At 37.5% G+C, this 22,658-nt stretch overlaps 1 protein-coding gene across 12 annotated transcripts in view; it reads right to left on the bottom strand.

The window, feature by feature from the left end:
* The window catches only part of PIEZO2 (piezo type mechanosensitive ion channel component 2), a 289,987-nt gene that overhangs the window by 85,921 nt on the left and 181,408 nt on the right, over positions 1-22,658 (bottom strand). For 10 of the 12 annotated variants that reach the window (XR_008211266.1, XM_052704103.1, XM_052704107.1 and 7 more), the window contains exons 8-12: positions 10,016-10,178; positions 4,320-4,451; positions 2,682-2,720; positions 1,276-1,414; positions 710-846 (exon numbers count right to left, since the gene is read on the bottom strand). Coding sequence is in view for 11 of the 12 variants with exons in the window: in XM_052704103.1 (XP_052560063.1) it covers positions 710-846; positions 1,276-1,414; positions 2,682-2,720; positions 4,320-4,451; positions 10,016-10,178 (610 nt within the window). In the remaining variant the exon portion in view is untranslated. The remainder of the gene's footprint in view (positions 1-709; positions 847-1,275; positions 1,415-2,681; positions 2,721-4,319; positions 4,452-10,015; positions 10,179-22,658) is intronic. The other 2 variants (XM_052704098.1, XM_052704099.1) reach the window with 2 other exon arrangements.

The following is a 22,658-nucleotide window of genomic DNA, read 5'->3' as shown; positions in this document are numbered from 1 at the left end:
ACAGTGGAAATCTTTCCAAAATAGTAAAAGCAAAGCTTGCATTGGGAATATAGACAGAGATCTAATCATTACACTGAAAATTTGCCACAGTGCAGCTCAGGGCATGTGTATCAAGTGAACTGAAAAAGCAAATAACATCAAAATGAAAAATTAGGGAAGCAAGTAAAATAAAAGCAAAACCTATGATAGTGACAGTTTTATTTGCCTTGAGACCTTTCTGTGACAATAAAAGATAGATTTTTTTTTTTTGAACAGGGTGCAATCATTTACATTCTTCAGTCTGAAATATGAACTATGTATTTAAACTTTACCATTTGATTCTGAAATACTTTAATTTTACAGACAGAATTCTAAGTGGAGCAACAGCATGACAGTCCAGCTTATATGGAAGCTTTGGAATCAGTAAAAAACCAAGCTCTTTTTTTTTAATTGACAAACCTAGTCAATGAAACCTAGTGCTCCCTGTGCTGAAAATGCAATGCTTTACCCAGAACCATGCATGTTGCCCTACTGCAAGCACTGTAACAAGCCTGGGAATTATTCATGAATAACCTAGAGCAAACCCAAAATGCTACAGTGTATTGATATTTTCTAACCATGATGCGAACACTTACTGAAAATCAACAGATGAGATTACTGTCAGGAAAACATCAAGGAGGCATATTTATTTGTAAATCAACAGCATTATCTATTTACTGCCAATACTTACCATCATAGCTATCAAAGCACAAATGTAACTTTGCTTCATGATAAATTGGAACACAGAGACCAGGGCATGCAATTTAACATTTTCTTTTTCTTCCTGAGTAACTTCTTCCTCCTCCTCTACCTCCTCCTCTTCCTTTTCTAAGTAGAAAAATAAAGTCTTATTTGCAATTCATGCTGGTCTAAAAGTAGTATGAGTACTATCTAAGGGAGTAAACCCAGAGTGATTTCACTTGCAATCACTTGGATAGCTCTTCTACATTTGTTAGCAAGCTCAAGATAGGAGCCCTAAAAAATTATGTTTGAGCATAGTAAAACATCACAAAATCTATAATCACTGTGTTGGTTAATGAAGAGAAAAAGTATTTTAGATAGCAAATGCCTACAGCCCCATTTACAAAAGTGCCAAGTGATAAGCAGTTGTTAAAGAACAGTTATTTAAACTTCAGCAGGTCAAGAATTTTACTAGGAAAAAATAAATGCAAGAGGCAGTGAACTGTGATACAGAACAGGAAAATATGGAAATAAGTAATGGTAATATGGTAATTCCCAGGCAATTCTTTTCACTACCTGACATGTCATCCGAGGGCTCCCATTTGTACTGTGGTGTTGAGTACACGTCTGCTTTGGCCGGGCCATTCTCTAATGGCAGTGTGGGGTGGATGGTGTGATAGTCAGCAGGGTTCCCGTTCACTGTTACAAGCAGAACCTGCCAGAAGATGGGACAGAAGCACTGCATTTAGGGCAGTTCTTATGAGAACAAAACTCCTGCACTTCTCTAGTGTTGGACTGTCAACAGTAAAGGAGCCTAATCAGTAACTCTTGTTGGCTCCTTCCAAAGAAAATGATACATTATGGTCATGCTGCATGCAAAAGTAGCACATAACAGCTTCTCAAATTATTTTTGGTAGCTTTTCATGCAATATCAATAGATTTTAGCAAGCTATAAAATACTGCTCCATTTTGAACTTCTGCAAATATCTCCTTTAAAAGGTTTAAAGTTTTTTCAAATTCCCTAAAGTGCCACTTCAGTGTGCATAACAGCAATCTGAAAAGGCATAAAGGACACACAAGCAAAAGCAATCATGTTAAATGGCTATTTACATACTCTTGGCCTGTCCCACCTATAAAATTAAGTGGAAAGAAAAAACTGTGTAAAGGCAGATTAAGTTTACACATCCACAGCTGGGGAAGCCTAAGGCCAACCACATGGCTCAGCACACAAACAGTAACTCACTGAGCTCATGTTCCTACACCCTGACTGTAGAAGATATGGACAGGCACGTGTGGGCTGATTGAGGCTCTGTCATTCAGAGCAGTGTCTGGGTTACGTTTAGGTATGATCTGCAGCCACACAGCCTGAACACAAGCTGTGGAACACATTTAGATTTGGTTGTAGATGCACTCAAAGTTCACCTGCATCTCTGCTCTTCTGTGTATGCGGAATAGAGTTGATGTTTTTGCTTTTAGGATTGCTATGCGAGTCAAGACAATCATCTGCTGTCGGCTCAAGCAGAGATTTTAATTTTCTACACTCTTTAAATTAAACTCAAGTACTGACAGTCACTCTTAAAAGACCTCAGCATTTCAGCATGTTTGGAAGAAAAGAATAGAGCAAAGAAGCTAAGTTTTAAGATGGTTTGCATTAGAAAGCATATATTGAGATCTTATTTAAACCCAGTGAAATAAAAAAGATCGTTTGCCAATTGATACTACCAATACAAGAAGTGTAATTTCAAACGATCTATTTTAATTAGCAGTTTCTCAGCGTAATTGTTAAGGAAGCAGAAGACAATTATATTTAGGATAATCAAGGTTACAGGGTAGAACACAAGCTAATCAAAATACAGAAGATTTTAATATGCCAGCTGAGTGCTTATCTACATGTGTATCTGTATTCTGTGTATCATCAGTGTAATCTGTATTTGCCCAGGTTAAAATAATTACAAAATTACAAAGACTAGCAGTATACTAACATCCGATGGCTTGTATTCATCTTGGGTCATTGACAGAAGCTGCAAAAAGCAATGCAAGGACAAATTATTAAAGAAGCATGGCTCAAGCATTAATAAGTTATTTTTTGAACACAGGCATGCATATTTACTGACTTTTGCAGAATATCTGCATTAAGAAATTCAAGAAGAATTCTTCAAAAGTCAGCAGAATTGTACACTATACTCCGTAAAATGGTATTTAGTGTACTAAAGCCATTGACATTTCTTTACCGTATGTTTTTGTGAATTCTGAAACAAAAACTGAGACTATTGCATTGAAATTGCAGGTATTAGCTCAAAGAATTAATCAGTATTGCATTATACTGATTAACTGCTTTCTAATGTCTTTCTAATGATCCCAGTTTTCAATTGATCATTAGAACTACTCTATAAAACTACTTTCCCTGTAATGTTTATAAAAATATACAATGTGGCACCTAGAATTATAATTGTTAGCAATTTTATTTTCCTCAAGTAGAACTACTTTTCACTGAACAAAAACCATTTAAAACCATAAAAACCTTTATCCAAGGCTGAGTAATAAACATGAGAACATGAGAACACAAGAACATGAGGTAACATCTGCAATTTTAATGTGTCAAAAAAGTCACTAAAGGATCAAAAGCTACAAACAAAAGTTCTATCTTTTTAGAAATATCTTTCACTGTAGTCACTAAGAAATTATCATAGGGAAAAAAAAAAGGAGTTTTGAAATTCTTTTAAAAGTCCCAAATTCCTCTTTCTGTACCACTTCTTGGTTACTCCATTTTTGTCCACAAAAGATTTTCAGGAATATTTTTAATGCGTGCCTTCTCTAGCTTTTCTGTAGTAGCTGTAGAATATATTGTAGGGAAAAATTAAAATTTCCACAGAAGAAAAAGGAGATAGCTGAATGTTAGAGCCTAGTAACCATTATGTTTCTTTCTTTCTTCCTTTTTTTTTTTCTTAGAGTAGGCTCAGCTCATTCATTTACTATTTCATTTGCTAGTTCATTTACCATTACCAATATTACGATGCAATTTTGGGGAACTTAAGTCTATATGGCTTAACAGAGTATCTACATAAGACAAATTTATCTGCAACAGGTCCAATGAAATATTGCACTGGAGCTGATGGGGACTGATAGATAAGCTGTATCTTTCTAGGAGCTTTTACAGCAACTGCTTTCCCTACCCTGCCGTAAACATCCAACAAGGGCACCAATACGCCTGAAGAAAAATAAACTGGTAGTTCCCCTTTATCAGTGTGAGCAGTAATTAGAACTTACAAGGTAGATCAGATCTCTACATTAGGCTTTGGAAATTTCTAGCTCTTTTTCATAAAGACAGTGGCCTGTTGCCAAAGGACTTGCTCTAAACTTCTTCAGTATGGAAGCAAAAATCAAGGAATGTGTCCTTTTACTTCCCAAGTCTGGCTCTTGTTTTTGTTTTATTAAGTTTCACAGAGTAAATTCCATACTCTGCCACACAGTCTTGATATTTTAACTTAGTCCTATAATGACGCAGTTCTTAGTCGTGACCTAACTGATGCTGTTTCCATTAATTTCAAAGTAACTGTGATAAAATTAAGTGATGTTTTTAAATACATTTAATGCAGAGACCCTTCCCCTTGCAGCCTTACTTTTCTCTCATCAGTTGTATAGTGGCTCGCATACCACAGACTGCGTCTTCTCTCTGCCGTCATTGGAATTGGACTGCAAGGTATTTCTTTGTCATCTTCTCTGCTCTCAGATTTCTCTTCATCAGGTATCTGCTAAAGAATACAAATGACAAGACTAGTTACAAATCTTCAAACAAAAATCTCTCAAGAGAGAGTTATATTTTCCCCTAACTGACCACTCTCAGCCTATCTTTGAAATATCTATTAGTATTTAATGCACACCATCTGATGGATGACTTCGACTGAGATGACATTTTCAGAAATGATGACAGAGCTTTTCTGTAACTGCTAGTCCTTCAACGTTAGGATGTCTCCTGATGGTTACAAGACACCAGAATTACACAGACTTCCACATTTTATGTAGTCTATGGTCATACCATAAACGATTACAGAGATGTTTAATTTTCAAAGCGGTATATTGAAAGTAAGTTAACTCTTCTCAACTGCATTCATATGTGAAAAGGAAACTCTCCTTCATCAAACACCTGAAGAATTGAAAATACTTGTGTGTGCATTCACACAAAGGTCTCAAAGCTGACTGGAAAAAGCGTACATGAATTTACCAAGAGCAAAGCATCACTTTTTATGCAGAAATAACTTAGTGGATGAAAGGCAAGATTCCATTAGCAAGTTGTTTAACACTGTCCTACATCATCCTTGCTGACAAACTGGTAAAATACATATTGATCAGGCAGATCACAAGGTGGGTGAAGAACTGGCTAGACTGTCTTGTTCAAAATCAGAATGGCAGTCAGTTATAAACGTCGTTTCTCAGGGACTGACATTGTAGCTGGTAGTATTCACTATCATCAAAACCATCTGGATCATGGGATTGAATGTACCCATACCTGTTTTCTTGTGTGGAAAAGTGCTGTAATACTAAGCATGCAGGTTTGATTCTAATAAGAAACAAAAAGTGCTCTATTGGGGTTCTACATTCCTGTTGAACTTACCAAAGTCCAAGAAATCTTGAAGTATCAAATTTAAAGACACTAAATCCTAGTTTCTCTCTTCACGACCTCCAGTTTAAAGTCTTGAGCCAAATCCTCACACAGCTTTAAGACTTGCTGCTTAAAACCACACCTACTCAGCACCATAAAGCCATCTCTAATGATAAAGTACACAATTGCTTGTGCAACCTGGAACGCAGGGCCAAGTCTCATTTTATATGAATTTAATAGGATTTAAGTCCAAAAGCTCTGCTGAGTTGCAGCAGAATACGCACCAATTGTAATAGTATTATTCTGAACTTACCTGTTATTATCTACAGAATAACTGGCCAAGTCAACTAATTGTCACATTTTATTTCTGTCTAAATAAATGGTTTGAGAGGATTTAGAATTTTTCTCTTGCCTGTTTTGCACTTTCTACTTAGCAGATACTTGTATTTCTGTTTCAAATGAAAACTTCGAAAATCAAATTTTGTTTTTCAGCATCTGCTCTCATACTTGTTTTACTTAAATCCTGCTTACTGCCAACAAAGAGATAGAGTATGACATAAAAGCTAGTTTTCAGAGGAACTTGGTGTCTCAAAGGCAGGGCCTCAAATTAAGCTTTTTATGGGAACTAGCTGGTGGTAAGGGTTCTCTTAAGCAAAATCAGTTGATGCATTAGAATAAGAATAAATCAGGAAGCTGGGCAGAGGTCTGCAAAGTTACCCATGGGAACAGAACATCTAAACATCCTAACTGATCTTGAAACTCTCCATTCCAGTCTTAACACTAAGGTCCTATTTTTTAAATCTTGACTTAGATAAACAATGGTTATTAATTTGGTTTTACTTCTCAGGCACAGAGGAAGCAAAATTCAGATACGATTGTGTATTTATATTTGATTTTAAAAGAGCACTCCTAGCCAAAGTGTAACAAGAAGTATACAGTTTGTGCTTAAAATACTTACTGCTGCCATTTAAAACTTTGATGTAAATAACCACCATAAAGAACTGTTTATCAGGAGCATTTGGTTTGGCACAAGGATGATCAAAACAATACCAGAAGACCCGGGATGTAGACAGTCATTTTATTAGCATATTTTTAGCCTTCTTAGAAGAAGAAAAGTAAGAAAACACAGGATTAGTCATAGAATAACAGAGTTATAGAACCATACAATGGCCTGGGTTGAAAAGGACCACAACGATCATCTAGTTTCAACCCTCCTGCTATGTACAGGGTCACCACATCCAGCCTGGCCTTGAATGCCTCCAGGGATGGGGCATCCACAACTGCCTTGGGCAACCTGTTCCAGTGCCTCACCACCCTCTGTGTGAAAAACTTCCTCCTGATATATGACCTAAACATCCTCTGTCTCAGTTTAAAACCATTCCCCCTTGTCCTATCACTATCCACCCTTGTAAACAACCAGTCTCCCTCCTGCTTATATGCTTCCTTCAAGTACCGGAAGGCCACAATGAGGTCTCCCCAGAGCCTTCTTTTCTCGAAGCTAAATAATCCCAGTTCCCTCCTTCAACCTTTCCTCATAGGAGAGGTGCTCCAGCCTTCTGATCATCTTAGTGGCCCTCCTCTGGACCCGCTCCAAGAGCTCCACGTCCTTCCTGTACTGGGGGCCCCAGGCCTGGATGCACTACTCCAGAGGTATCTCACAAGAGCCAAGTATAGGGAGACAATCGCCTCCCCCTCCCTGCTGGCCATCCCTTTTTTAATGTAGCGCAGAACACAGTTGGCCTTCTGGGCTGCAAGCACACATTGGTGGCTCATGTCCAGCTTCTTGTCCACCAGGACCCCAAGTCATATGGTTACAATTTGTGGGAGACCTTTGACTAGTCTAAATCTTCCAGTTCTTCCACTACTTGACCAACTCTCAAACTCTTCTTAATTCAGACAATCCTAAAAAGATCTTTTATAAAAGGACACTATATTAAAATGCTCAAACTCTGTTGAATTTTATACTATTCCTTACCACTCAACAGATAAAATGAATGGGCCTTATTGATATACTCAATCCTACAAGTAACAAATAGAATTTGAAATCCCCAGAGACAGATCTACCTCTAATTTGCAGAGGCAGAATTTCACAAGACTTAACTTTAGAACAAATTAGGATCCAAAATAGCAGGCGTAAGAAAAGCGAAACCTCCAACTGACCTCCAAAGGCATTTTGCAGAGGTAAGATCCACAAGGAATCCCACAGATATACCATACACTCTTTGAAATTTCAAACACACTGCGCTTTGACGGACTGTGGTGCACACACAAAAAGCCTTCACCTTGAAACTCAAGATTTGAAGTGAGCATTGTTCTTGTAAAATTGTTGATCAGCTGCAGGATTCAGAGAGATTTTGCAGAGCTTGTCTCAGAGAGATCTCCTATTGAAATTCAGTAGTACTTTTATCTTCAGGAGGACCTCAAGATGCAATTCATGCAAGAAGGATAAAACGCCAGGTCTACATGTCCTGAATTCTGCTTTTAGAATCTAGTGCTCCTGGGTTACATTTATTTTTTGCATGTCTTTTTCAACTGAATCAGTATTCCTTTATACCTAATCTAGCATATGTAGTTTGTTCAAAGCAAGTTTTGTTCAAGTGATTCCATTGAACATTTGTAACGTGAGGCACTTGCTACTGTACTTTACAGCAATTTACAGAGAATGATTGCTTTACATTAAACAGTTCATAGCACACTGTCATTGTCTTCTATCTATGAATAGACTGGTTAGTGGTGAGGTCCTAAATCCAGAGTAATTTGAAATCACTGAAGGGTGAAAAGGAAGGATACATCCTTAGACTTTAATGAATCAATTGCATCATACGTTCTTCACAAGTCAAAATTTTGTTCAATGAAACCTGAAATAAAATTATTTCTGGATTTAAGTAATCAACAACAGTGACTAACAGGAGAAAATTAGAAAGAGAAAGACGAATTCCAGATCAAGGGCTTCGGTGAAGAAAAAAACCACATATGAACAAAAATTGGCATAAGAAAAATGTATGTTAAAAACAGTAAGTTTTGCAAATCTCATTATTTCCTTTCAATGACAAATACTTGCAGCACTATATTACTTGCCTCAGAAATAAGCATTAACTTATAGATTTTACCCTTTTCATTCTAATGTTCTCCTTTTTAAACACCCATTTCTCTTCACGGGTAGAATCATTTCCCTGGCATCTGAAACTTCCTTTGTGGGAGGCAAGATTTTGTATTACCCTTTATGGAGCCATGCTTTTGAGAAACACTATCTGTCATTAAACTACTCTCTTCTAGAATTTACTCACTCTCAACTTAATTGCTTGAAAAGCTTCTCTAACCAACTTGTTTCCAGTTCTCAGAGACTAATTTTAATGCCTTATGGGAATATTCATCCTATTCAACATGAGTAGTCTAAATGAATTATGTGCAAGCAAGTTCACTATAGTTTCTCTCTGGTCTGTGGAGGAACTTTCAGGATTCACACTATGACAGACCAGTTCCTCTCCACAAATAAAGCACAGTAATCAACTTAGATCAATTACCAAACTTTAAAATGGTGAAAGTTGGATGAACGAAGTCTAAGGACTGGAAATGAATTCCCAGAGATGCTGAGATCACACAACTCCCTCCCTCTAACTGCATTTCATATGTGGTTACTCCTCACATTCTTGTGAGTTTATTATGAAATTTGCAAGATACTAAGTATTAGTTATGGCCTAAGCACTGAAGTCATATTATTATCTACAAATCTCAATTTTCATATAAATAAAGAAAAAAAACCAACCCATTTTTCCATATGCTGCAGCTGAAGAAAATAATAATAATAATAATAATAATAATAATAATAATACAAACATTAAAGCAACTCAATACCAGACATCACTGGATCACAATCTTTTAAATTGTTGTGACTTCGAAAAAGCCAGTCTCATGATTTCTGGAAACTTAAGATACAACTTTTTAATAAGTGAAGCTGGCAGTTTTGGCATCATTCACTTTTTATTATGAAGTTCAATATATTTAAATCAAAAATTGCAGACATCTAAATTCAGAGGTGATGTCTGCCCTTTTAAACATCAAGCTATAACATTATGTATTACATGAAGAAACATCTTTAAAATAAGAAAACAGTAAACATCTTTACTCACTACTAATAAAGCTACTCATTCACAGATCAGTCACAAACTACTTTCACTGTGGTTTATAGCACTGCTAAATCTAATTTGTAGAAATCAAATCAAATTTCAGAGGATCATGAGATGAAAATAAATAATTCTTAGGATTACACTCTTACATTTTCTAAGTTGTTAAGGTACACATGGGTTCTTCTTTCACTCGTCATGTGAAACACGGGGATTTAGATTAAATGTCGGGAGAAATTTATTACTGGGAGAGTGGTGAGGTGCTAGAATGTGTTGCCCGGAGACGTTGTAGGTGTCCCATCCCTGGAGGTGTTTAAGGCCAGGTTGGATGGAATCCTGGGCAACCTGGTCTAGTACAAGATCCAGAGATTGGTGGCTCTGCTGTGGTAAATAGGTAGGAACTTGATGATCCTTGAGGTCTCTTCCAACCCAAGCCATTCTATGATTCTATCAGAAAGCCTGAATTCAAGTTAGCAACTTGCACCTGTCTCTTTCCCTGAGATTACTTGAATGCTTGCACCTCTGCTCGGAAGTACCTGCACAGGCCAGTCTAACAGTCATTAGTGCTAAAAGAGAAGTGAATTACTCTTACAATGGGCTCTTGTAGCCAAAGGCGGATCAGAGTTGCAAGGGTGTAGTACATCACCAGCAGTAAGACTGGATTGGCATGGTGATACCAGTGTAACTCTTGATTTTTGATGATCATCCAAGTGCTTGAGCAATTTGTCTGTGTAAGAGAAGTAACACCAAACAACCTGTGGATAAAAAAAAAAAAACAAACAAAAAAAAAAACAAACCAAGTTAGAGAATAAACATCAAATTTTCCATGATTAAAATATTTTAGTTTCAGAAGTATTTGCTTACCTACAGTACCCTATTCAAAAAAAAATGAAGTAAACATCTTCATTCCAGAATATTTACTGTTTTTGCTTGTTTGTTTGTTTTTTTTCTCTTGGTTTTCAAAATAAAGCATGGGAGTATATCACTGCACCTATCATGCCAAATGTAAAAATTTCAAATGACCTAAGCCCTTATCACAGCAACATGACATTTCAAAGCGATTTACTGAACTGACATACAAAGCCATTCCATACCCTCTGCCAGGATACAGCTATCTCCTAAGTACATCGTGAGAATTCTTTTTTTTTAGAAGAAAAAGATAAAACTATTAATAATTGCCTAATCATGGAAAAAACTTGTAGATGCACAGACCTCCACTGAACACACAGCTGCTGAGAGCAGAAAAGGACAGCATTTGGCACAGTGACAAAGCAACTTCTCTGAATGATCGAATAATGGAGAAAAAAAGAAACATTAATTCCATAATTAGTATGAATATAGTTGCAGTAGTAACATGAATGAGATTGGTTGATGATTTCTTGAAAAACTAGGATCTCACAATATTTCTAATGGGTAAGAAGCTTACATTGGGAAAAGAAACATTTAAGAATAGAAAAAAAAATCCCCAATATTTTTAATTAATTATTTAAATAATAATTTATTAATAATGATAATTGATCAATAATTTATTGATAACAGTTTATTTAATTTATTTTTAATATTTTAGACAAGATGTTTGATGCTTTGTATCCGAAACCAAACTGGTAAGAAGTCATAATTATCCTGTTCTTTCAGTCTGAAATATTTTGCTGAGTTCCAAAACCAGTTCATAAGGTCACCATAGCATACGTCAGTATTCATCATAGCAGTCTGATTTATTGACAATTTTCTACAACATGCCTAAGAGTTTCCAATTGTTACAAGAAATAAATTCAACTCTAAGAGAAGTTTAAGGAAAACAAACATCCTGAACTTAGATTTATTCTGATAGAATAAAACAAAAATATTACAGTTAATGTTTGTGTGTGGGGGGGGGAGGGGGTTATTTTTTTTTTTACTGCCAGGGAGTTTAAAAATAAACAGTAAAGGTCTAAAAGATTACTTCTTTTACCTATTAAAATCCAACATGAAAGAGAGAATTAATGAATACAAAGTATGATATTGAACAGAGATGCACTGCCTGAAATCTACCCATTCAATGCAATTAAATGAAAATCAAAAGAAAAAAGAGAGATTGTTCATTCACTGGGGATTAGTGGCAGGGGTATAATACCATTAACTGCCAGAACTGGTGTGCTGCAGTATTTTATTAAACAATTTATCAGCACTCCCTTCTCCTTCTGATTGTCAACAAGAGCCAAAGGCTATAAACTTTAAGACTTAGAGCTTTTGGGTGGATCCATGGTTGGAAAGGATAAGAAAAAAAAAGGAAAAAAAAAAGTCCTGCGTACAAAATAAAATGCTGTAACTTAAATGAGCTGACAGACCTGTGTTTGGAGTTGACTCATATTCAAACTTCTTTAGCATCCAGGCAAATTCAGAGCCAGTATTATGGTTTGGCTTCACCTGACTGCAATACATGCTGGATTGTATTCTGTTCATATTTCTATCAGCATAGAGGAACATTCTGCTTTATCTGCTTTCTTTTCTGCCAACTGACTTGTGATTTTGACTCCTCAATGATCAGGGTTATTGAGCTCCATCTTCCATCTTGATTTCAGAGTGCATTCCTCCACCTTTCATTCATCTTAATCTTTTCTATGTAAGCACAGTACCAATCACCCTGCTTCTGCTTCACAAATGTCTCGGAATCAGGTTGCAGTCCAATTCTTACTGAAGTGAAACATCTTTCCACTGACAGTGAATGCTGAGTATTTCCTACAGAAATCAGGGAAAAACCCTTCTGCCAGGCGGATCTGAACTTATTATCACATATTCCATTCTCCTGTATAACGTACTGCAACAATACCATCTCAAAAACTTGCGTTTTATCTCCACTGAAGAAATATTGCATATAACCTATTGCATACCAGTTGGGAAAATGTATTGTTTCGGTTAAAACCTCATTCCCCCAGCTTCATCTACTCACTTCAAATTATCCATGCTTCCTACTAAGAGTATGAATTCTGCCCCCATCTGGTCCTGCATTCACCAAATGCCAAGTTATAATGTATCTCTTCCATCTCTTCCTAGTTGTGAACTAACCAGCAATACATCTAAATCATTTCATCCTGTCTCATAAATCATTACTCTAGAAGAACTGCTGCCTATTTCTAAGGTCTTCTGAGTTTTTGAAGATTGTTAGTTAGAAAGGTACTCAGCACAAATTCCTCATGTCAAATTTACAACACTTTGATGTCTTGGAAATGTTCCTTCTGTCTACAGGTCTTCAATAGGGCTACAGGTTGCTACTCATTCAATATTTACATTCAACCATTATTTTCAATGAGAACTGCTGATGTAGAACATTTTTCAACGACATGGAGTCATCATCTCTTATTTAAAGCTTTTAAATAAACAGGAATGACTGTCATAAAACATGTAAGCATTTACAGTAGGCAATATATACTAGTGCATTATTCAGTTCCGCATATTTCATTCCACGTAGACGACATTATGCACAGCATATTGAGGTTCCACCATATTTGTTACCAGCTCTATATTTCCCAACATGTGTACACACAATTAGTAAAGCCAGAATGCATCTTAGGTGAGGGAAACCACATGCCAAACAAAACAAGAAAGTGCACACCTGGATACAGAAGACAAACACATAAAGACCCTTACTACTGGAGTCTGTTTACTTTCTACATTTAACTTCACAAACAACCAGAGATTTGCAGGGTGCAATAAATTCATTTTTCTATTCTTGCAAAGAAGCAAAGTTTGTGTTTTTCAATGTCCTCATTCTGCACTTTGTATAAAAACATATAGCAGAAATAATTCAGAAATTTCCAGGAACTATAAGGGGCCAAGAGGAACTTGAATATCTGACTAAGGCACATTCTGAAATATCACAGTGAAAAGCATTTCCTAAATTAAAGGTTGTATCTATTTGTCTAATTCCTACTTTACTCACTTGTTTTCCCAGCAAAGCTTCCTACTGAATCTGTGAATCATCCTTCTGGCAGATGCACTTTCACCTTCTGTAACTCTATGGCAAAGTTGTGACCATAAAAACAAAACACACACACACACACATAACCCCTTCCCCCCACAAAAATAAATAAAAAAAAAACAAAAACAAAAACAGCATTTTCTGCTCTCAGTCTAGTATTAAAAAAACAGAAGAACAATTTTGATTAAAAAAATCCTTTTATACTCTCATCTATTTGACTTAAGGAGTTACTGATTTTATGATTCCTCTATGCACATTGCTAAAACATCTCCAACACTATTATTTTAGAATTACTCTAATACAGAAAATAATTGACATTAACTACTAGTCATGGTAAAAATATGAACAAAAATGCTTACATAAGAAAAAAAGAATCAACACATAAATATATGCCTTGGATACAGAATTATTAAATATTTCTTACATATCCATTCAGTCTGTGAATTTTGCCTCTGGTAAAAACAATCTGGAACATTTTTCTTTGCAAAAATGTATCTGTCATTTCAGATCTTGGATGTACTGATGCTATAAGAGCTGATTTCAGACCAGGATTTATTTAATGATTTCCAAACAAGGATGGAAAATAATTCTGACTTTCTGCATATCATAGGAGATGATAATTCTTGTATTGAACAAATGATTTTCTGTGATACAGTCTTTTAGTGATATGGTCTGAAACTGAAACAGGGGAGGTTTAGATTACATATTAGGAGGAAGTTAGATATTAGGAGGTGACACACTGGAACAGGTTGCCCAAGGAGGTTATGGATGCCCCATCCCTGGAGGCATTCAAGGCCAGGCTGGATGTGGCTCTGGGCAGCCTGGTCTGATGGTTGGCGACCCTGCACATAGCAGGGGGGTTGAAACTCACTGATCATACTGGTCCTTTTCAACCCAGTCCATTCTGTGATTCCACGATCCTATGATTCTATGACTGAATTAAAGTAAAGGCATACAATTATGATTTCAAGTGATAGTAAATCTTTAATTGACATACTGCTTTCTATTGCACTTAATTTCTGCAATAATTTTGTCTAGACGAGTTTTCCAGTTGCTGCATCTTCCTACAACTCTTTGTGCTACCTCATATAATACTTCTTACACTGCTTTCCCCTATACAACAGACCTGAAGTCATCTTCATGTACTTTTTCTGAGCTTCACAATACATAGCAACCTCATCCAATGATGCAGAAAATATATAATCCACCTCCACCACACTGCACAGCTTACCCCTGTTTATACAGCCCACTTATCACACTTGGACATCACTCAAATATTAAAGTAGAAGTACACAGGTTGCTTTGAAAATAATGCTTCCTATTTAATTCCATGGAAACTGCAACAAAAAGCAGAATAACACTATTTGACAAGACAAATTCTCAGCTACAAAATCCTATTTTTCAACAGTCACCACCATTAGATACGCATTTTTGCCAGTGATGAACAAGAACCTGCATGCTGCATTCAAGAACATCTGCACCAGTAGAGGTGACCCACTGTTTCACAGCTGCTATATTTTTGCTTTTTTTTTTTTTCCCTTTGAACTAACACCAATTACTTCCATTTCCAAAGGACCCATTTCATTTTTGTTGTTGTTCCCAGCATGCTAGCCAGTTCCACAAAAGTGACACTGAACTCTTAATTTTCTGAAAGCAGCTGAACAGCTGGAGGATGGAGTAGTGGTGGAGGCAAAGGGAGAAGAGAAGCCCACATGTAAGGGGTGCTGGAGGCAGAACTCCTAAATGCATGACTACCAGTGTTCACCTCAGCAGTTCAGAGACTCAGAAAGCTCAATTTGAATAAAATGAATGCAATATCTTAGAGATTATTTTAACTTGTCTGAAGGATATTTGGATGACACCGTACTGAAATCCTGGCTCGGTTTGGCAGCTGTTTCATTTGTTTAAGAACTAGGAATAAAAATTACATAAATTACATAAGTAATGCCACTTTAATTACAGAAGCAGCTGCATGCAAAACTCATGAATATGCATAAAATGCATTAATACAACAAAAACTTGCAAGTTTTCTGCAGAAAGCTTGAAAATAGTAACTTGCAGTGTTTTACAGACTGAGCTCTGACTCACTAAGCGGAAGCAGGAGACATACAACAGCTTTTCTCATGAGTCCAACCTAATTCATGACAATGGGCAAGCTCCACATAAATAATTCATGCAGTGCTTTTGATCAAAGAGGACATCAAGTGATTCACAGTGGGATGAAAATGTTTCTCACTGTGTCCTATTGATTCTGCTTCCTCTGAAGAGCCCGAGAGAGCAGCAGATTCTTGGTCTCGTCAAAAATTGTTGAACCACTGTGAACTAATTGCAAGTGCTGGTGAGACTGCACAGTGCTTTGCATTTAGCTCTCATACGTTTTAGCTGGTCATCAATGTACAGTGACAGCAACTGACTGATTTTACTCTTGGCTAACCACCTTCATTGCAAACATATCACTGCTTAAACTTGCACCCAGATTTGTCAAGCATTTTCCTAAAAGTCTCCTATTCCAAATCATTCTGGTCAGAGACGTTGAGATTGTGTCATTAACTGCATATGTTAATATTATGACATACTTTAAAATGCTCCTCTCTCATAAAATTAAGGAATAGAAAAACTATCTCAGATACCCTAAAAAATAATTAAAGACTGGAAAGAAACAAATCAATGGTTGCAGTATATGCAATTTTCTATATTACATTCTTAAATACTCTTTTTCAAGGTGTCAGAGTCACAAAAACAAACTGAAAACAGCTAACTGGCAGAAAAAAAGAACGAGAAGAAATCTGTGCAGCTATTGCATGCAATGCTTCATCATCTGCTGGATGCCAGAAGCTTCTGTTTCCGTAGGATGCAAAGGCAGGATGTCTGAAATCCCTGAACCAAATGTGATTCTGTTATCAAGGGAAGCTATTACAATGTGTATTTTTACTGAGAATCACAAATTTTGATCAAGTAGCAAGAAAATGTATCCACTAAAGAAGGAACTATCTGGGTGATTTTGGCATGAGAATAAATTGTTGTAATGGTTATCTCTTTTTAAAGTCAACCATGCTGATTTCTTTAAGGTTGCTAAATGTAGCTTTACAAGGTTGTATTTTTTTGTGTGTGTGGTTGATTTGTTGCTTTTTGTGTCTTTTTTTTTTTTTTAAATCTTTATTTATTTATTTATTAGCTGGCACTGATTAAGAAATTCAGAATCTAATATTGTAGAGGTACAATGCTGATTTCAGTGAGTAATTGTACCACCGAGTATAAAAGCAACTCACACTTTCACATCCACTGTTGCTTTGGCAATGGGCAACAGAAAGGTACAGATATCTGCCTGTACAGAATAGTAATCCTTTTCTAAACCCTCTCATGCGTAGCTGCTATTTGAGTATGTACACTGCACCATGAATTATGCATACTGTAATATAAGGTTTATTTGTACCATAATATGAAATCAATATGGAATTCAGGAACACAGAAGAACTATTTTTATAATAGCGTACTTAGAGCACTACAACACATAGAGTTTTGTTGAAAAGTGTGAGATTGCAGATGGTATTTCATAGCTTCCAGGGCAATTTAACACCTTTTTAAAGTCATCTTCATCCAAATATTCCTGTTACTGTGTGTAACATTTTAACATTTGCTTTTTTCCCACAATAAGCTGGATGTACATTACGAATACTGACTGATTTAAACAGGAAAGAGTATTTCACAGCCCTTGCTTCCTGTTTCAGGAAAAGATTTACCATAGACTAATAAAATAAAATAAAACAATGATGCAAGTGTGCAACTTCGATATGGCAGCAGACTGGAAATTAAATCCAGAACAGGGCAATGAAGATTACAGTTTGAAGAAAATGTTTGTACCAAGCCACTTCAAGAGCCGCACTTCCTGATGTAGTATTTAGGATTACCGGAATTTTTTTGCTCAGCCAGTACATCTTGGATGGTTATTCACAACAATGGCATCAGAGACTTCAGCTGTCTGGGTTGGGTTTGGGGAATCTATCTTTTTAGAACTCTGATTTTATGAATAGAGGGAGTCTTTATGTCATCTGGATATTTTCTATTGTACACTTACTGCACTCTCCTCACATGGAGGAGAGGAGAGGAGAGGAGAGGAGAGGAGAGGAGAGGAGAGGAGAGGAGAGGAGAGGAGAGGAGAGGAGAGGAGAGGAGAGGAGAGGAGAGGAATGCGGGAGGGGAATGGGGGAGGGGAATGGGGGAGGGGAATGGGGGAGGGGAATGGGGGAGGGGAGGGAGTTAGATAGGCTGGGAATTCAGACCACGTCCTGCTTTATGCTCCAGTGTGAGCAGTGCCCCAGTATTTTTAAATAAATAGCAGAACACGGGGAGAGAAGAAGTGGGAAAGTTGTAGGGATGTACTGCATTAAGCATTCTAAAGTGTTAGGGTTAAGATGAACAGGAGGCATTGGGGAAAAGTGATGAGCAGGAAACTTAGCATTTATCTTTCCAAATCATGTTATTTATAAGAATTTTCAAAAATGGAGCTAATCTTTCAATCTTCTCCTCAGCTCAGCAGAAGAACTATGCAGGGAGATATTGCAGACACAAATTTCAGCCCACAGCTGGGTGAAAAGTATTAAATTTATAAATTTCTGAGTGATATAAATTTTAAAAAGCATTGAAAGTATTTGTAGTACTTAAAGACCTGGACCCTAAACATGGGTAATTCAGTACTGACTAAATGGAACTGTGCCATATTAACAACAACAAAAAAATCTGATTGTGTTGAGAAGAATTACGATAAATTTCAGCTTAACAGTTAATGAATTTTTGGAAATATTTGAAAACATAGACTAAGACTGGAAGTGTTTTCCTTCAGAGTGTTGCTATCACAACACTCTAATACAGGCATATATACAATGAATATAGGCTTGGTGGGTAGATCATTCTAACTTTTGTTTTAACATAATCATATTTCTATAGCTCTTTAGCAGATGTCTATGCACTTATTTTCTACTAACTCTTGGTTTCCATAGCTTCTATTGGATCAAAGCTATTCTGGCAATGACAAAACCAGATCTAATATATCTCCCACCCTCTTCTAAACATCAGTGACTATTCTTTTAAAGGAGAACTAATTTCCAACACAAAGCTATTGCATGAGAAACCTCATGGAAAAAAAAAAAAAAAAAAAAAGGTAATTTAAAACTTGTGTGCTAATATTATGCATATAATGAGGACAGAGAAATTATGAGCCATTAATCCAGGAAGCAGCAGGGATGAAAGGATAGCTTTAGGGGTTGTGAACTATATAAGAACTAGCAAAAACTCCAAATACAATACCAATCTTTATTCAGAGAGAAAAAATAAAAGACCATAAAAGTAGCCACAATAAAATCACTTTACTGTCAAGTGAATTAACAACTTTAAAACAGGATGTTAAATCATATCTGCTACATAGCCTGTTTCTTTAAAGTAACCAGATAATGGAATTTTCTTTGAGACTATGTGACTGGAAGCTGTTACAGACTGAACATCCATTAAAAATGACTGAAATTCAGACATTTAAATGCTTCATATATCTAAAATAGAGCAGCTTCCCCAAGAGGAATTTAAGGCTGAACATAAAGATTTGAGATGCACCACATTTCATCTGCTAATCAAGCACTGCAGTGACCCTCTACTCCAAAAACTCATAGTATGCTTTCATTACCTTAGAGGCAATAATTCCCCACTGTTATCATCAATAGTGGAAGTAGGTATACAAATGCCTTGGTTACTAACACAAAGTCTATCTCCAAAATCTGACATAAAGATTTATTTTATCAGTGGATTTCCTCTATGGATCCCTAAGCTATTTCATTAGCCACTGTAGGGCTCAGCTATGCTCTGAATTTCTGGTGAATGCTGATATTGACATTGACCTTTTCAGCACATCAGTGAACTAGAAATGCAGTGATTTTGCTTTTGCCTTTGGGGGACATTTACTGGGACTTCCAGAGGTGAAGATCTGCTAAGAAAAGATGCTGAAACATCGTTTTCCAGTATCTTTTTCCCATTCTTTCATCTCTGCCTGACAGATAAGTTGGGATCACCAGATAGGAAGGCAAGAACAAGGTGAAAGGGGATGAAGCTACTAAGTTGCTTTTGGGCCCTTCTGATTCCTATCAAGAGTCTCTCTTCCAACACCATTCTCCCTTATAAGCAGAAGCATCACTGCTTAAAAAGCAGCCCTGAGGCTGCCAATCCCTACCCCAGCAAGGCTGGGCTCCATAGCCCTAGCCGAATGGTTCCATGGGGACCCCCTGCCATTTCTTGGGCAGATGGTACCCAGATACTCCCTTCTCATTTTTTTTACCACAAAATTGCCTGTTGAGGCATTTTCAAACCATTTCAGCTACAGACAAGGGGCATTTTGGGAATCCCTAAGGTTGCAGGAGCTGAGTCAGTGTTTCACAAAATCACAGGATTGTAGAAATGGGAAGAAAACTCTGGAGATCACCAAGCCCAGCCCCCCTGCTAGAGCAGGTTTGCAGGATTAGAGGAGAAGCAAAGAAAAGCCACTGCAAAGGAGAGCTCTGGATGGCATTGAGAACAGTGGTTTGACATCCTCTCCCCTTCCACACATATGTACACACTCACAGCAATCCAAATGAAAAGCAGTTCCTACAGAACAGCACCATCTGGGGAAGAATAACACCCAGCCAGCACCAGCAAAATGAAAAGTTTTCAATGTTTCATTGCATTTTCTACTCAGAAAGGAGTGAGAAAATAGGTCCTAGTTTCTACGGAGCCATGCAGAAAACAGAAGGAAAACTGAAGGCATGCTCAGAAGCATCTCTGGCCACAAATGCTTCCCACTGCCAAAGGATAAGCTTGGACACCTCAGCACACAGCAGGAGGCGTGGCTTAACAACATCTGTCCATGCCAATTAGTAACTAAGGTTATTGGTTTTCGAAGTGAGTTGGCAGATCTGCTGAAGGGACAGGAGCCAACAGTCTTACCCCAGAAAGTCTCACACATGCAGAGTAGAGAGGACAACCTGACCCCAGAACTCAGTCATGGAAGGCAGCCCACCAGCAGCCTTCCTGTCCTAAGTTTGGATGCTGGGAGAAGGATGGATTTATGCAATTAATCCATTGCATGTAAGCTTCAACTGAAATCAGACAATGGAGACCATGGTCAAGTGTCCCTAGTGAGCAGCTGGCAATTAGTAGAGCAGTGCTACCTGATCAGAATGTGCATGTGACTCAGTACATCAAGCAACCACATGACCATGCATGTCTGCCAACTGAAGAGATTTAAAGTGCAACTTCACACTCATTTCAACCTTGGGGTGATTTGGTCTGCAATCCAAGAATCTAAGGACAGAGGCTGCAACCAACAGCTCTGAGTTTTATTCCAAACTCTGACTACATGTAGGTGTTATGCAATTCACCTGATTTTTTCACCTCTGAAATGGAAGGATGATACTTTTCAGTCACATGGACAGTCTTCATGCTTGTGATGCATGAAAAAGATAGAGATTTTCCAAATACTCAGTTGGCAGTGAAACAGACTGAAAGGAAAGCAAGAGTAATTGAGACCCAAATTAAAAGGTTCTGCAGTAGAAAATAGGAGCTAAGAAGATATTCCTGTATTTAGCAAAGAATACACTAAGGCAGATAGTTGTCCATCCCAACATTATTTTTATATAGAAAAAAAAAAAGCAATAGAATATAACTTTGTATAGGAAGGAAGATAAAGGGATCATAAACAATATAACATGGGGAAATGCCTAATTAACTAATTATACAGCCCAAACTGTATAACAGCCATTTTTAAATAGTTTGTAGATTGTATCTCATTGGCTGAGTTTTTATCTGCTAGTTACCACCTTCAGCTAAATGAACATGAGCGAGAGATGAAGTGCATCCTCACAAAGGAGCTGCTGTGCAGATAGATGCTTGGAGTGAGCTGTGTGTACTCAGCTGAGATCAGTCAGGACTTTTTTTAGTACTACCTCTGAGAAATGTGAGGTGATTCATTTGCTAATGTTTATTTGTTGAGTTGAAAACACAGAGAGATAGATAAGTGCTAAATATTTATCATCTTAATTCTGGGGCATGCCAGGGTATGAAAATAAATGCTGGCTAGCAATAGTAAGGAGAGGCTTGTTATGCCAAGAGAAGTCAGCAATCTATATAAACCATACCTCCTAATGCCATAAAGCAGTAACAATCTGAATCTGACAGGAAGGGAGTTTGAATCTCTCTGTTATTCTTCTGTCCTTTTTAGGCACTTGCTTAGTGATCATAGTAGGCAGAACGGTGTTGTTCCAAAAGAAAAGACAATTAAAGGCTCAATTCTTCAAAGGCATCACCTAGATGTTCTCACAGGGCAGCCTGTGGCAGGCAAAAGCCTTTATTCACATTTCAATGTGGAAATCATGAGTCGATACACTGCGTATAGAAGATGATCTGGCTCTTGCTGACAATGAGCAGAGCTTCTTTCAGTGTCAAGCTGTGTAGGGTGCAAGTCATGGGACTGGATGTAAAAGTGGGAGGGCTCTGTTATGAATTCACCTACTTCAGCCAAATAAGAGCCAACAGGCAAGTTTATCATGGCTCAGTGGCACTAGTAAAATCTTTGACACCTTTCCCCACCCCTTGCATCTCAACATCCCAACAAATACCAAGAAATAATGGACAACTTCTATTCTTACATTAATGCACAGCTATTTGAGGGCAGAAGACAGCAAGAAGGTGGCAACTTGCCAGCATTATGTCATGCAATGGTGACCAGTTTTATGTTTGTAGTGTAAGCTCAGTTTCCAGATACAGTGTAAGTGTTGTTGGGAATGCCAAGACTCCCCTCTCCCCACTAATGAGAACCACCTGCGATAAAAGAAAACCAGTCTCTCCTGAGTGCTGAAGGCTGTTGTTTTTAAGAGCACATCTCTTAGTTTACATCCCTTGTTGTCTTTAAAATGTGTTGGCATGTCTCTTATTAGCATTCCTTTTGTAGTGAAGGGGAAGATCAAGCCATCAGTCACCAGTAGCACAACTCCAGCATCAGGCATGTACAATGCACAGGACACGTACAGCCCAGCACAGCTCACAGTGTGGCCACCCCCAGCCCTGTGCCATCATGGTGGTGGCTTTGCCCCACTGAGTGGCCTGGCCTGGCCCCCAGGCACACACACATCTCTCAGCAACAACCATCAGCACACTATTAACGTTACCTGAGCTGAAACTAGGGCATGCGGAGGGGGCAGTGCAGTGCCAACTCAAGTTCTGGCAAAAAAATTTTAAGCATTTTGGCTAAACGTAGTCC

The sequence above is a fragment of the Tympanuchus pallidicinctus genome, unplaced genomic scaffold, assembly GCF_026119805.1.
Source record: "Tympanuchus pallidicinctus isolate F22 unplaced genomic scaffold, pur_lepc_1.0 scaffold5, whole genome shotgun sequence".
In the NCBI taxonomy this organism is placed as follows: domain Eukaryota; kingdom Metazoa; phylum Chordata; class Aves; order Galliformes; family Phasianidae; genus Tympanuchus; species Tympanuchus pallidicinctus.
The sequence above is the reverse complement of the archived record's forward strand: the minus strand, read 5'-3'. Positions and strand labels throughout refer to the sequence as shown.